Source organism: Drosophila obscura, unplaced genomic scaffold (assembly GCF_018151105.1).
Source record: "Drosophila obscura isolate BZ-5 IFL unplaced genomic scaffold, ASM1815110v1 contig_25, whole genome shotgun sequence".
Classification (NCBI taxonomy): Eukaryota; Metazoa; Arthropoda; class Insecta; order Diptera; family Drosophilidae; genus Drosophila; species Drosophila obscura.
This window is the reverse complement of record NW_024542812.1, coordinates 2449921-2463777: the sequence shown is the minus strand read 5'-3', so window position 1 is coordinate 2463777 and position 13857 is coordinate 2449921. Positions and strand designations below refer to the sequence as shown.

Sequence of the window (13857 nt, the reverse complement as noted above, 5' to 3'; positions counted from 1 at the left end):
TGTTCTTTTCTTAGCGTTGGTCTTAGTTTAATTATGTTATGCATAAGTTTTGAGAATAAAACAGTTCTCAGCAACAACACCAATTGTGGTCCTTCGATCCGGATTACTTATTGAGAATAGTTTGGAGAATATAAGTCTTATCAACATAGTGTATTATTATTGTTCATGTTGAAATCAAACTCAATTCAGAGCGGGACTTGAACTGGAACTGTCAAAAATTTCACGAAACGAATATGTAAAATATTCATTTGGCGTAAAATTAAGATGTATTCAAATGTTGCCAGATGTTGCGAAGAAGAAAAACCAAATGCTGCCAGATATTGCGATGCGCCACTGTGAACATGTAGTTACCATGGAGATGTAGTTATTCTGAGAGTAACGTAGCAAGCAAATTGATACCGTTGTGAATGTCAACTATCACCTCAAAATGGTCGTTGAATTTCAAAATTAAAAATTTCTGACCGGCCACGACAGCGACGCGATGCGTAATGAAAGCTTTATTTCAGGCCAGATTTCTTGGATGTACACATGGCGGATATATGTATGGATATTATTAAACTAGAAATTATTTAAAAAATGGTTACTGTTGAACTTCATTCTCCTTCATCTCTGATGGACCTTTTCTCAGCTAGACTGTTAGACTCTCACCTTTTTTAGGCTTTTAAATTTATTTAATTTATTTTAGCTTGAAAACCTTGACTCTTGCTATACATTTATTTATTTTTGTACTTATATAAAGCTAATTAATAGTGTACAAACTATGAGCTAACAAAGTGTGTGTAATGAGCAATAGCTTCTTAGGCCTTCAGCTCGGTGTTTTTACATGGCTGCTTAATACTAGTTCTTAAAGTAAGTTATATTTTGCTTTCCAAGTTTGTAATTTTCAAAAGCGTACTATAAGGTTGAGGTTTTGACTTTTGTAAAGTTTGTAAGAAGAATTGGGGAAGATGGGAGCTCTGTTGTGGGAGGAATAAGGACAGCATTTAAAAATGTGTTCAATATTAATGGTTGGATTATTGCAGTAGGCCCAACAGCTGATTAGATTTTTGTCTAGGTGATGTGCATTTGTTGGTTTTGTGTGTCCTAGGCGAATTCTGTTTTTTACTTGTTGTTTTCTGGGGAGATTGTTTTTCGAAGTAGATATTTAGAAGGGATGCTGTGTATTTTTTGGTGTTTTTTCTTTGAGTTTGCTGTTCTTTATTGAGTAGGTTCCTAAGGATTGAGATATGTCTTTGGTGTGGTTATTGGGAGTGTAGATGAAGTGCAATTTATGAGTGTGTTTGGCAGCTTGATCTGCCATTTCGTTGCCTTTGATCCCCATGATGCTGTACCCAATCAGAATTATTTTATGGTAATGATCAGTAATAAGGTTTCTTGTTAGTAGGGTGTAGTAGGCATGGTTGTTATGATTGGTGAGGGATTTAAATGCTGAGAGCAAGTCGGAGCCAATGGCATATATTCCGTGTTTTTTATGCATTTATATTTTTTCGGTTGGGTAGAGAGAGAGAGAGAGAGAGAAAGACAGTTACCAAGGCGTTCCCCTCCCTGTGGGAAAGCTCTTCACCCGTGAAGATATAAACAGATCCAACATTCCGAGGAATACAAAGAAAGAGAAAAAGATAGGTGGTGCGCTACAGATATCCACAGATCCAGCATTAAATATAAATAATAATAATTCTATATTGAACGTCGGTCGCAGCTGTTCTCCAAAAGTATTTGTGGTCCCGCCTCTTCTGGGTCTGAATCCGCTGCTATGAGATCATCGCGGAATAATGCCCGCCCTTCCCCTACCTGGAGCAAGACTTTTCTACAAAAAAACTAAGCATTTGCATAACTAGCTGTAAAATTGTTAAAAATTAACAGGGCAGTCTCGGGCGATTGGCTGGATCCGAGTTCGAATCGGAATCCGCAAAGCGAATGATCAGACAGAATAGACGGACACTGTTTGGGCGAGCAGAAACCTGTTCTAGGCGGTGGAAGAGCCACAAAAAGACACAAAACAAAAAGGAACCAGCCGAGCCGCGCTGCTGTTGGTCGCATCATTGGACCACCTTGACGGCCCCAGCCCCAGTACCAGCCCCAACCCGGGCTCCAACTCCCTCTCCGGCCAAAGATCCACACGCGGTGCGTCGCTAGCTCTTGTGCAGCTCTTTCCGGCGAACACAATTGGATTGGGTAACTTTGAACTGGTCGTCGCATCGGTCGGGGCCGGGGCCGGGTGTCGTCCGCTATGGTGTCCAAATTGATGTTTCAATAAAGCCTATAAATTTATGACTAACGAACCAAGCGAACATTCTCCCATGCCGATTGCCCATTTCCATTCCGGTTGCGCCGCTGATGAAGACGCGCTGCGGTGGAGGTAGGCAGTGGTGCGGTGCGGTGCGGTGCAGATGGGCGAGGTGTAACGGTGACAACGAGTAGGTGTCGCCATCGGTGCCACTATGAATTAATTTGGACAATTTACGAGCCAATCGCGACGACCGACAACCGCCTCGGAATGTGCTTAGCGGCCACCCCTGGTGGTCTATGGCTTGTCTATTCGTAAATTGAATTATAATTTGATACCCGACTCTCTGACTTGGTTGGGGTCTCGATCTCGCTGGCATATATTACCGATTGATCGCGCCACATAAATCTGACACTAGCGACACAATTAGCACGGCCTGCGGCCACACACTCACACTCATACATGCCCCTGTCCCTGTCCCTGTACCTGTATCTGTTCCCGTCCCCTCCTCGTTCCACTCTTGGCTCCGACTGGACTATGACTGTGGAAGGAGCCACCCAAAAGTGACAGCCGCCACAGCAAAATGTACATAAATAGTTCGCATTTCCGCAGATAAGCAGAGTGTACAGGAGAGCGCGCCGCATCATAAATACTCTGAGACTGCGTTCCTTTCCATTCAAAGCCGCAAAAGGAATTCTGCTGAAATTCGGCTGACTGGCCAACTGATCCTCCTATACGTAATATTATGGAAAGTTTCAAAGTTTCAAATCAATCAGTGTTACGTCCTGAGCCTGTTCTATCGATGGTTTACTAACCCTTGGACAATATTCCTAGGTTTAAGTACTAGTACCCCCTTTTAAAACATTTGGAAAGCCATCGCTGGCTCCAGAGCTGTCCACATGCCGCAGCCTGGCCATGGAGCCTGGAAATGTCTCATTTAAATACCTTGCATGCATTTAGTCATACTTTTTGTCCCAACTTGGTACCGGTACCGATCTCCTCCCGCCCCTCCTCATCGAACCACTCCGCTTTCGACTGCCGCGATCTTGCTTCCACTTGCCAGGCATGCGCCTCTGGGCAGGCAGCGAGAATCAAGCAGCGCATCGGGAAGTCGCGCCGCGACGACGTCAACTTAAGTGGCCAACCGTGGACACCAAGAGCAACCATAGGCCATCCTCTCAGAATCTGCATCTGCTTCTGCTTCTGCCCCTGTCTTGACTCCGTGAGTGTCGAGTATGTAAATCTGCCGCTCCATTGCCATTCCAGAGTTGCCATTGCACTCGCCCCGGTGGAGGTGATCGATTTTGTTCAAGTCACTTGTTGTTTGCAGTCTGTAGTCTGCAGTCTGCAGTTTGCAGTTTGCAGTTTGGCTTACGCGAACTACCAATTGTTCTGGGATCGAATGAAGGGACTGAAAACTATCAGGAGTAGGAGTCGGTGGTGGGGGTGGATCAGATCCGTCTGCAGAGTTAGACTCATTTATTTGACAAATCTGAATGGAGCCGCTGCGGATTCGTGTCTTCGACCGAGCACATCTTGAGTTTTAATTAATTCAAATGCAATTCGAACTGCTCTCCGAGTGATGTTGTGCTGATTGAAGCTGAAGGCCAGCACGTGAGTGGAGGAGCCACCACATGCTCCCTCTCGAGTGGCAGATGCACAACGAAGCAGCAGACAAAGCCAAGACAAGACAAGCAAAGACGTTCGCTGTGAAGAAGGGTGGGGCGGTGCGGGGCGGGCAGACACCGACGGACGTTCATTCAGCAAACGTAAACGTTTGTGATTTGTAACGATTGTGCAGTACATAAATCAGTCATGGATTTATTGCGAGAAATGAAATTTGCCGGCTGCTCCGACTGCTCCGACTGCGCCAACTGCGCCAACTGCTCCCCATCCCCATCTGCCTCGAATCCGTCTGCTTCTGGCCCATCGCAGTGAACGTTTTTAGCGGTGCGGTCGTGAGTGGCGCTGCGTGTGGGTCGCATAAATTTCACGCTTTGCGCAGGCGCTGCCACAAATCGATGTTCTCTTTTGTCTTGTCCCCGCTCTCTTCCCGCTCTCTTTTCGGATCTTCTCGGATCGTCGTGGTTTTATGAGTCACGCTGCTGGCTGAGGTTCACACACACACACACACACATCCATCTATGTGCTAGTTAAGTGCGGACGGGACTGGACGGGACAAGACTGGCACTGGCACTGGACCACTGTAACCGTAACCAGGAAGTCGGATGCAGAGCCCAGGCCAGTCTGGCCCTAAATGTTACCCTGCAGCGACTGACCATTAGGCCGAGGCTTACTCACGAGTCTCGGGTTTTAGGAGTGCTCTTACCGCCCAGCAACCCCCCTGCCGGACGGCGCAGACGGGACACGCAATGCTGCTAATTGTCCACAAAATGCCAGGCCTGACTGAAGCACTCAAAGCTGAGGCACGTCCCAGGCCCCAGCCGAAACTGAAACTGAAACAGAAATAGAAACCCCAGACAGTGCCAACAAATCTAAGCGACCGGTGCCCGGTGCCCGGTACCCGTCCACTCTGCATTTGCCATCATATCTGATTGCATGACAGTTCTCAATTACTTTTCCACAAAGAAAACGCTTTCAATTGGCCAACCGACGAAATATGAAAATATTTAGTTACGAAACCAGCCACCAATTGTGTAAGAAATTATGTGAGCAAGGAGATTCGAGATCGACTTCGAGCTTCCTCCGATCAACAAATATTATCTCTTAGCCGTATTAGTGAATTAATTCTTGGGCAAATACTTTCAAGTGAAAGATTGAGGAATATTCAAAGGAGACTCGAATGGAAGGGAACCCCAAGCACATATGACCTATCCCTGTTTCGATTCGCAGTGAGCAGTTTAATATTGATTTCTTAAATTGAACAAGCGCACATTTGATCAATTGCTCGAAGCAGGCTGAACAGCTGGGCTACTGGGAATGGGAGGCGCTTCATCAGATAAGGTTCGTAGAAGTTGTGGCTTGGGTGCACTTAGAGATTGGGGTATCTTCCAGTTATCATTTGACAGGCATGAGCCGCATATCGCAAGCCATTGAATATCAACAACGTATGACAATTGGTCGCCTCACCGCTCTCGCTCACAAAGTAGGTGATAATAATACAGAGCTATTATTATTTTTATATTTTTATATTTTCCTCTAAACGGGTATTTGGGCCTCATAAAATGCATTCGGATTGAGGCATAGCTCTGTTTTGTAATGCGTCAACTTGGTCTCACAGATGACGGCACCCCAGAGAGTGCAGTTCCTGACGGTCAAGCGGTGCGGTTCCAACACTACCTCTCCCGTTTCCATGCTGAAGTTGGCGGTCAGACTGAGGCAGTCACCGCTGGCCTTCTTAGGCTGTCCCGTGGCCCAGGGAAGGTAGGTGGCCTCTTTGCCCGTGCTCTGCCAGAAGTAGTTCGTCTGAGCGTTCCCCAGACTATTGCCAGATGTCCAGAGCTCCAGCTCGGAGGACGCGAACTCCGGTAGGAAGCTGTTGATTAGGTTAAACTCCGTCAGGTTCCGAATACTAAGCATGCTGGCGTTAAGGGTGCGGCAGTAGCGGTCGCCCTCAAACCAATTCTTCCAGCTGCCTTCCACCAACAGACACTTGTCCCCCACTCGGCTGAAGCTCGTGGGGCAGCTCGTCGTGGACTCCTGGTTCGCTGCCAGGTGGACTCTGGCCAGGCATAGGCTGACCAGTGCAAAGGAAACTATCTTGGGCCACAACATTTTTTCTAACTGACCAGAGACTGGCTCCCCCCATCTCTTTTATAGGGCTGATCAGCTGGGGGCACGTATAAGTTATCAGTCTGATAAGCGGTGTGATTTATTAAGTATACGTCGAAAGCGCTTACGAACTCAACTGAGTTATCTGCTGGACTTGGGGCTTAGTAAACCATATCAGAGGGCACCCACATTGGCCACCAGTGTCAGAGTCGCTTCTTCAGACGTCTCTCACTTTCTCACTTTGTCACTTTTCCTTTGCTGAAATAAAATCATCTGAATGCTGTATGCTGTCTGCTGTGTGCTGTCTGCTGTGTGCTGTGTGCTGTCTGTATGCGTCCCCAACCAACGAATTCAAAACAAAGCAAAACAAAACTGTACTTTGCCGCTCAAGGAACACCTTCGACAGTCTGGCGAATGGAATCTTTTCAAAACTAATCCTTAAGCGGGTTCAGTGCACTTTCGATTTCCCTTTTTCTGATGTGGCGGGGTTGTCTAACAGTTAGTGAGGCACAGTCCCGTTAGCTTTTGGCCCGAGGAGAAAAACAATGTATAATTTATGGCTTGGAGACTTGGCCTAATCCCTGGCCTAATCGTCTCTGCCTTGACTTCTCCATACCAACACGAACACGAGAGAGAGAGATACAGAGAGAGAGAGAGAGAGAGAGAGAGAGAGACGAGGGTCCACATTTCGCTTTCTTGGGAGCTCGCCCCCCGTTTATCGTCCGTTTATTTTTGTTTCAGTTTTTGCCTTCATAATTTATTATCGCCTCAAAAGCATCTCAATTATGGTTCCTGACCAGACATGAAGCCCAACCAGAGAAGCCTCGCTCACAGTTCCAGCTTTCCTCCCAGTCGTATCGGTGGGGCACTATGCATAGTACGTGGATACTATACAGAGTTCAGAGCTATCTGAGCTATCTGAGTGTTCGTTTCGGAAATCTGCGGAGGTAATTACAAAGCTTTTACAAAACTTTATTCAATTAAACGCGCATGATGGTGTCGCAAGCGGCCAATGAATGCTAAGCGGGTCTCTGGCCAGCTCCCAACTCCCAGATTTTGGGACAGTGGATCTGCGGGAAGATAGACAGAGACAGAGATAAAGACATGGAGAGGCGGCTTCGATTTCATCCTCGTAGTCGTGACGTGGTTTTGATTGCCCCGAGCCCCAACGCAGACAGACAAATCCGCACCCGTCGCTGCCCACCAATTGCTGCTATTGTTGTAAGTTTTTTCATTCTCGCGCCTCAATAGGCAATCCGAGACACGGCCAGACGGCGACCAGACCGCCATTTGCACACTTTTACTTTCGAGATCTCTCCCATTCGCCGGGAGATTCTCCGCTGCCACCCCGACCTCAGCCGGAACTATAAATTCGAGTGCCGCACCATTAGTGTCTCCCGGCCCGGATTATCGCAGACAAATTGTCGTCATGTCTGGACGCCGCGGTCTGCATTTCAATTCAATTGATTTTGGTTATTTAGGGGAACCATGACCCAAAGACATGTGACTTGTGGCCTGTGGCCTGCGGCAGGTGCCGCACTTGCAGCTCTGCATATTTAGAATTGCCTCTGGCTATTTGCGTTGCTTTGATTTATGCCTTTTTCTTTTCATGTATCAAAACTCAAGAATTCATTGACTGACTGAGCAATACGTGGGAATGTTGCAGTGTTTGAATACATTTAAGTCGACTTTTGGATACCTCGTGTCGAATGCGTACAAGGGATTAATCTGTATGCCAATAATAAAGGAGAAGGGAATTTTAATGAACAAGTACTTTCCCAAATGAGCAACGATCAGAGACCAGCGATATTCCACACGAAGGCTGAGACCACTGCGAGAGTTGGCGGCTTATGCTATCCGTATCTTTCCCTACTATGTGTTCCTGTAGGCCCTTTGACCGCCCAGTGCTACAGGGTAGCATCAACGAGAGTCAACCCATGCCCGGGCGGCATTAGAAATTCCAAGCAGAGACCCTGGCCTAGGCATAGTCGCTGTCGCAATCGGTGATATTTATTGTTGTTTTCCTGTCAAGGGAAGTGCCCCCAGCCCCCATTCCCCCCGATCCGCCCCCCCAGCTCACGCATAACTCTGTCCGAGAAACGGACTGTCGATGAGAAACGGCTTCCATTTCCTCTTTTTCGATTGATATCTCTCGATGTACTCGCATTCTGTGCGTGGATGGGTCTGGGGTCTGGGGTCTGTGGAACAGTGGGTATGCCAAAACTGCAAAATTCGTGTAGTTCGTTTCATTTTCGGTAAACGTCGCAGAAGGAGAGCGGCAGGAAGGTACACGCATAAATATAAGGACAGAAATGTGCTAATTACACGCACTCGGCAATCGTTAATTGAAGTTGTCAAGCGGGGCATGCCACAAGTTATGCGCGGCATTGCCATGCGATGAGATCGGTTCAATGCGGTTCGCCTCAGATGAGATGGGATTCAAGGGAAATCAAAAGCGCAAGGGAAATGGCGACATGGAGACATGGACACATGGACACATGGACACATGGAGGCAGAGACAGAGACACGTTTACGCTGCTCGTACAGGGACAGGGCGACAATGTTGCCGCCCCAATTATCTGTGAATTGAGCTAAAACCAACGAAAATGTTCTTCTCTGCGAATGGCGCCATTAATTACCGCAGAAGGGATGCATTTCTTTATAATTAAGCGGGTGAATGACACAGCGCAGGCAGCTGCTCCTGCTCCTGCTCCTGCTGCTACCGCATGTCTGTGTCCACCGTCACCGCCTCGGTGGCCACTGGTTGTGTCGTGGTCCTTCCTCCCATCGTACAGCATGGCTCCTCCATTAGCCGGAGTGGTGCAGCGACTAATAGAGAAACATTACTCATGCACAGCAGGACACCGCTGTGGCCGCAGAGCCGCAGAGCGTCTAGCTGGCACGGGCACAGGGCACGGGATGCAGTCAGGCTAAACATGCAATTGAGAAATTTATTAAAAATCATTTTCATTAATTTGGTTATTTATGCACAGGATCAAACATTCAATTAGGCAGATGTTATAAATCTCGTATTCATTTTTCACATTCCCCGAGACACGCATGGTCCCTATAAATCACCCATGTGTGTGTGTGTGTGTGTGTATATATCTATGCTCGAATGGATGCTGCCCACGGCACACTCACAGATGCATCTACAGAATGTGGCTGTGGCAAATGAAGTTGCAGTTGTAAATACGAATTCTGATCAATGGTATGATGAAACAAATTAGCAACAATTTTCAGTACTTAGATACTCGCAAACTCCGCTTCATTCCCCCGTCCAATTCTCCTCGGGAGGGGGGAGCCTTTGCCTTTGTCTTCTCTAAGTTTGCGGAAAAGTCAAGCGAAAGGTTAAAAGTGAAATACATATCTCCCGCTGACTTGTAACAATGTCAAAATGCTTTATGATTCCGTTTTTGCTGTGGTTGTTGCGGGCTATGGCTATGGGTTTTTTGCAGTTCGATTTCATGGTTATTGTTCGGTTTCCACTGTCATGTTGCTGGGCACGAAAAAACGAGAGTAGCGAGATGCACAAAAGCCGATAAATGAAACAAAAAGGGTAAATCAATGCATTTGGGCCTTGAACGACGCTGAGATGCTCTCAAAAACTATGAACTTGATGGCACAGCACCGATTTTTATTCGCACCATGTATGTAGCGGCTGACACCCTTGCAGATCGAACGTTATGTGTGAGCTATAGTCCTACGACTTTGGTTTTTTGTGGATGTATGTACATATCTACTTATGAACTGTACAATAGGCAAAACATTTTAATATTTCATACAAATTCTCAAGCCTACAATGACCTCCTCTCTTCTGCCCCGCTCCCCCGCTCCCCACGCGACTTTATCGAAAGCAACATAAAATATATTGACAACAGCAGATCAGTTAACGAGTTGCCAGCAACAGAGAGCCAAACAAATTTGGGACATTTATTGAACCTCCGAGTTGACCCGCTTTGGGAAAAGCTGCAAAAGCAACCCCGCCGAAATGGACCCAAATTAAATCTCAGCCTCAGCTGCAACTTTGTCGAATCCACTCCGCGCATTAGTCGAGGCCAAAGCCAGAGCTGAGGCTTGATCTCTGGCGAAAGAAGGAAGCCAGCAAAGGAGTCAGGAGGCTGACGCCGACGCCCGCCCGGCCACACCGAAGCTTATCGCCGGCCACATCGAACTTTGGTGAGTAAACAAGACAAGACAAGACCACGGCAGAGGCAGAGGGAGACCAGACCATACCAGACCAGTCCAGTCCAGGCATAGGGAGTAGGGGACTGGGGGCGGCTTACATGTTCCGGCTAGATCATATAAATGGAACCTAATAAAACCAAAATAAACGCGGGCTGCCTTGGCCTGGCACCGTTCTGGCCAACATCATCAAAAGCTCAGCCGAAAGGGGCGTGGCGCTGCCTTGTCAGCACGATCAGGCCTCCAATTGAGGCTTTATGCAATAAACTTTATATAAATGTTTCTTTTCGGTATAATAAATTGCATAGAAACATAAATTTAATATTTAACGCCCCGCCGCAGCGAGACGACAATTAAGACGTCACCTAATGGGCGGGAGGGAGGTAGAAGGAGAGCTCGGACAACATGGCGTTCGGTAATGCAATCGCCACACCCCCACCCCCACACACTCCACCCTGCGAAACAATTAATGGCGCCCGTGCTGGCGACTTTTCGCACTCTCACATCTGTCAAGTGGCGGCAGAAGAAGCAGCGGACGCGCCCTTGGCCAAGGGCCCGCTACACGTGTGTGTGTGTGTGTGTGTGTTTGTGTGTGCTGGTAGATGTTTGTTTGGTTTGCGCTTTGCGCATCCCTCAAACCATAACCAAGGTACATTGAACAGAAGGTTTACCCACGCAAGAAGGAGCGAGGGAGCGTCTCACCTTCGACTGAATGCAACTTGGCCATAACTCGCCGCGCACTCTGGCCTCATGCCTCTGTTGGCATTGGTATTTGTGGGTATTTGTATGTCTACTTGTCCACGGAGCCAGCGCGCGCTCTTCCCGCTGATTGATGGCATCATTTGCCATTCGGACAGGGCAACATTAATATCAACAGCGGCAGCACCTCGGCCGCGTCCTTCTTCTTTACCCTTTCCCCCTTTTCAGCCTTTCCATGTCCCAGCCTCGACGTCGCGCCGTCATCATCATCGTCATCCTGCTCTGACCACTCCTCCGCTGCTTGCTGCTTTCGGGGCGTTACAGTTGTACATATGATGGGTCCAAGGAATGTCAAGGTTTCTGTATTTGTCTATTGCTCGGGCTGAGTGCAGCCACTTTCCATTCCATTCCATTTCCCTTCTCAGCCGTGCTGATTTTATTGATTTCCTAGTGTGACTTGTGGCCTGTCCTGTGAGCACTCCAGGTTTCTCTTCTGATAGAGTGTGTGCAATATAATATATTAAATGCGTATACAAAATTCACACGAATTTTCGGGCTGTCTAGAGTTATATTATATTTTTTATAGAGAGCGTAACAGAACCCGGCAACGTTTCACTGTGGCACACAGTTGGTGCTTTGATCTGCATGGAGTGCGACGATGTAGTCGAAGATACGTTAGCCTGTCAACATACCTTCAATTTTAGGGATTTGCAATAAGTTGGCACCCCAATATAAAAAACCCATATATTGTATATGTATATCCCTCCCGAATTTATTTGGCATCTTCAGTTGATCGAAAAAAAAAAAAAAAAAATAAATAAATAAAATTCCATGAATACTGCCATTCCGCCTTAGGGTCCGGATACGCATATGGATTATTTGCTTAAACTCTTAGGTTTCGTCTCTGGTACGGAGCGTCTGGGTCTCATCTTTTGCCTGGGAGCTGGGGGGGTGCGGGTGGGGGTGGGGGGGGGCCTCGCCCCGTCGCATTTCTCCGTACGGATTTCCGTTCTTCCTCATTCATTATTGAAAACCATCTTCTTGTGCAGCATTATTATTAATCTGTATATATATATTAATAATGATAATACTCACACAACAAAAATTTTCAAAACATCAAAAATTTATTCTACATTTTCCGCACAATTTTCCGACTTTTTCAGTACATTTAAACTATTTTAAAAAAATTAGCCTAATCATTCCAAACAGATTATTTCAACTGTACTATATATGTAAGCACTCTAAACCGACTGAATTTATTTTTATTTTTTATTTATGTAACACTTTCCATACAAAAATCAAACAAACTAGCGCTGAAAAGCCCTACTTTATACAACAATACTAACATTTTCCGAGTATTCTTAAATTTTGTATTTTTCCGCTCAATTTTCTTAATTTTTTCATTTATAGGAACATTATCCCGACAATAACAAACACAACAATAAAAGAATTAGCGAAATCCGTCCAGCCGTTCACGCGTGATGCCGGGACCAAGGGAAATAGGGATTCATTGTTATACATATATAATATATATATATATTAAATATTATATTATATTATATTATATTATATTATATTATATTATATTATATTATATTATATTATATTATATTATATTATATTATATTATATTATATTATATTATATTATATTATATTATATTATATTATATTATATTGTATTATATTAAATACAAACAATAACTGGCAAAAGTCCCTGGGGAAAGCAGTTTGATGGAACAGAAATCATCTGTGTCTATTCGCAGTTCCCATTCGGCCGGGTCAGCTCTCCTGCACATATAAATATATACATGCAGAAACTCGTCTACTTCTGCGGTATTCTCCGGCAGCCTACGTTCTGTCTTCAGTCTACAGTCTCCAACTTCATCTCCGTCTGCGACCCAGGCCAAAATCATTACTCACGCGCACTAATCCCAGAGACTCCATTCGCCTCCATTCCGCGACGACCAAGAAAAATCACACGGAGAGCATTTAAAGATTTGGGGCGAGTGGTCCGTTGCCAGTTGGAGCTGAGAGGGGCAGATGGAAAAGCAACAGCGACGGCAAAGGGGGAGGGAACTGACGATAAGCAGCTCGGAAAACTAAAATGGCAATTGAGTTGTTTGCAGTTCGGCCCACTGACTTGGCTAGGCCCCGACTCCAGCACCAGCTTCAGCTGCAGCGACGACTCCGACTCTCCAAAGGAGCCACGGCTGCCGCTACCAACACTGCTGATGAGGCTGCTCCTGGCTCCTCCTGAGCATGTGCTGGCCGTAATGGCGTTGCATTTATTAAAGGCTTTTGTGCGTGCGGGCTCCCATCCCGCTTCCTTCTCTCTCTCTCTGGCTTAATCCATAAATGGAAATTAATGGTTGCAGCATGTGTGTGTCTCCCTGTATACGAGTGTGTGTGTGTGTGTGTGTGTGTGTGTGCTGAGCCTCTCTGGCTGGCTAATGGCGCTGGCTAACGGTACTGGCTGAGTGCCACTGCATTTTCATCTGGGTCTGCGCAAATATTAAGACATAAATGTCATCAACAATGATACGAAAGTTGTCTAGCCAAGGAAAGGTAGGCATCAGGGAGGGAGCTGGGTAGGCGTCGGTGCACAGTGGAATCGGATTGGGAGAATTTTTCTTCCTGAAATCCCAGTGCAATATCTGTACAGGAACAAATGCCCTGGAGGCATTTCTTAAAACAACATACAGATTTAAAGTTTGAAACATTCCCAATTGAATTGCAACTTATTTGGATTCATTGCATTACAGATATCGACGGTGGGGTACTATACGATATATGATATTTTCGGGAATTAACGAACGGAATGGACAAATCAGTGGGTGCAATGAAGGGCACAAAGCCTTAAGTGAAGGAAACTGAACAATCAAATCAAAAAGCTTGCAAACAGATTAGCGCCCACCAGACAGGCGATTGAACTCATCGGGTGGCAGGGAGACATCGGGGGAGTGGGCCGAGGGCATCCCGTTTCTTGGGTCATTTGGATAGCCAGTCCGAAGA

At 46.3% G+C, this 13857-nt stretch overlaps 1 protein-coding gene across 1 annotated transcript; it reads right to left on the bottom strand.

The window, feature by feature from the left end:
• Nucleotides 1–5357: 5357 nt before the first annotated feature.
• Nucleotides 5358–5980, bottom strand: LOC111071381 (C-type lectin BfL-1-like). The gene has a single exon (XM_022362681.2). The coding sequence runs from the start codon at nucleotides 5960–5962 to the stop codon at nucleotides 5387–5389; it is 576 nt and encodes a 191-aa protein (XP_022218373.2). The 5' UTR covers nucleotides 5963–5980; the 3' UTR covers nucleotides 5358–5386.
• Between the last annotated feature and the right edge of the window lie 7877 nt (nucleotides 5981–13857).

Bases quoted from the DNA above. Each gene is read 5' to 3' on its own strand.
- LOC111071381 (XM_022362681.2), bottom strand. From the start codon at position 5,962: ATGTTGTGGCCCAAGATAGTTTCCTTTGCACTGGTCAGCCTATGCCTG.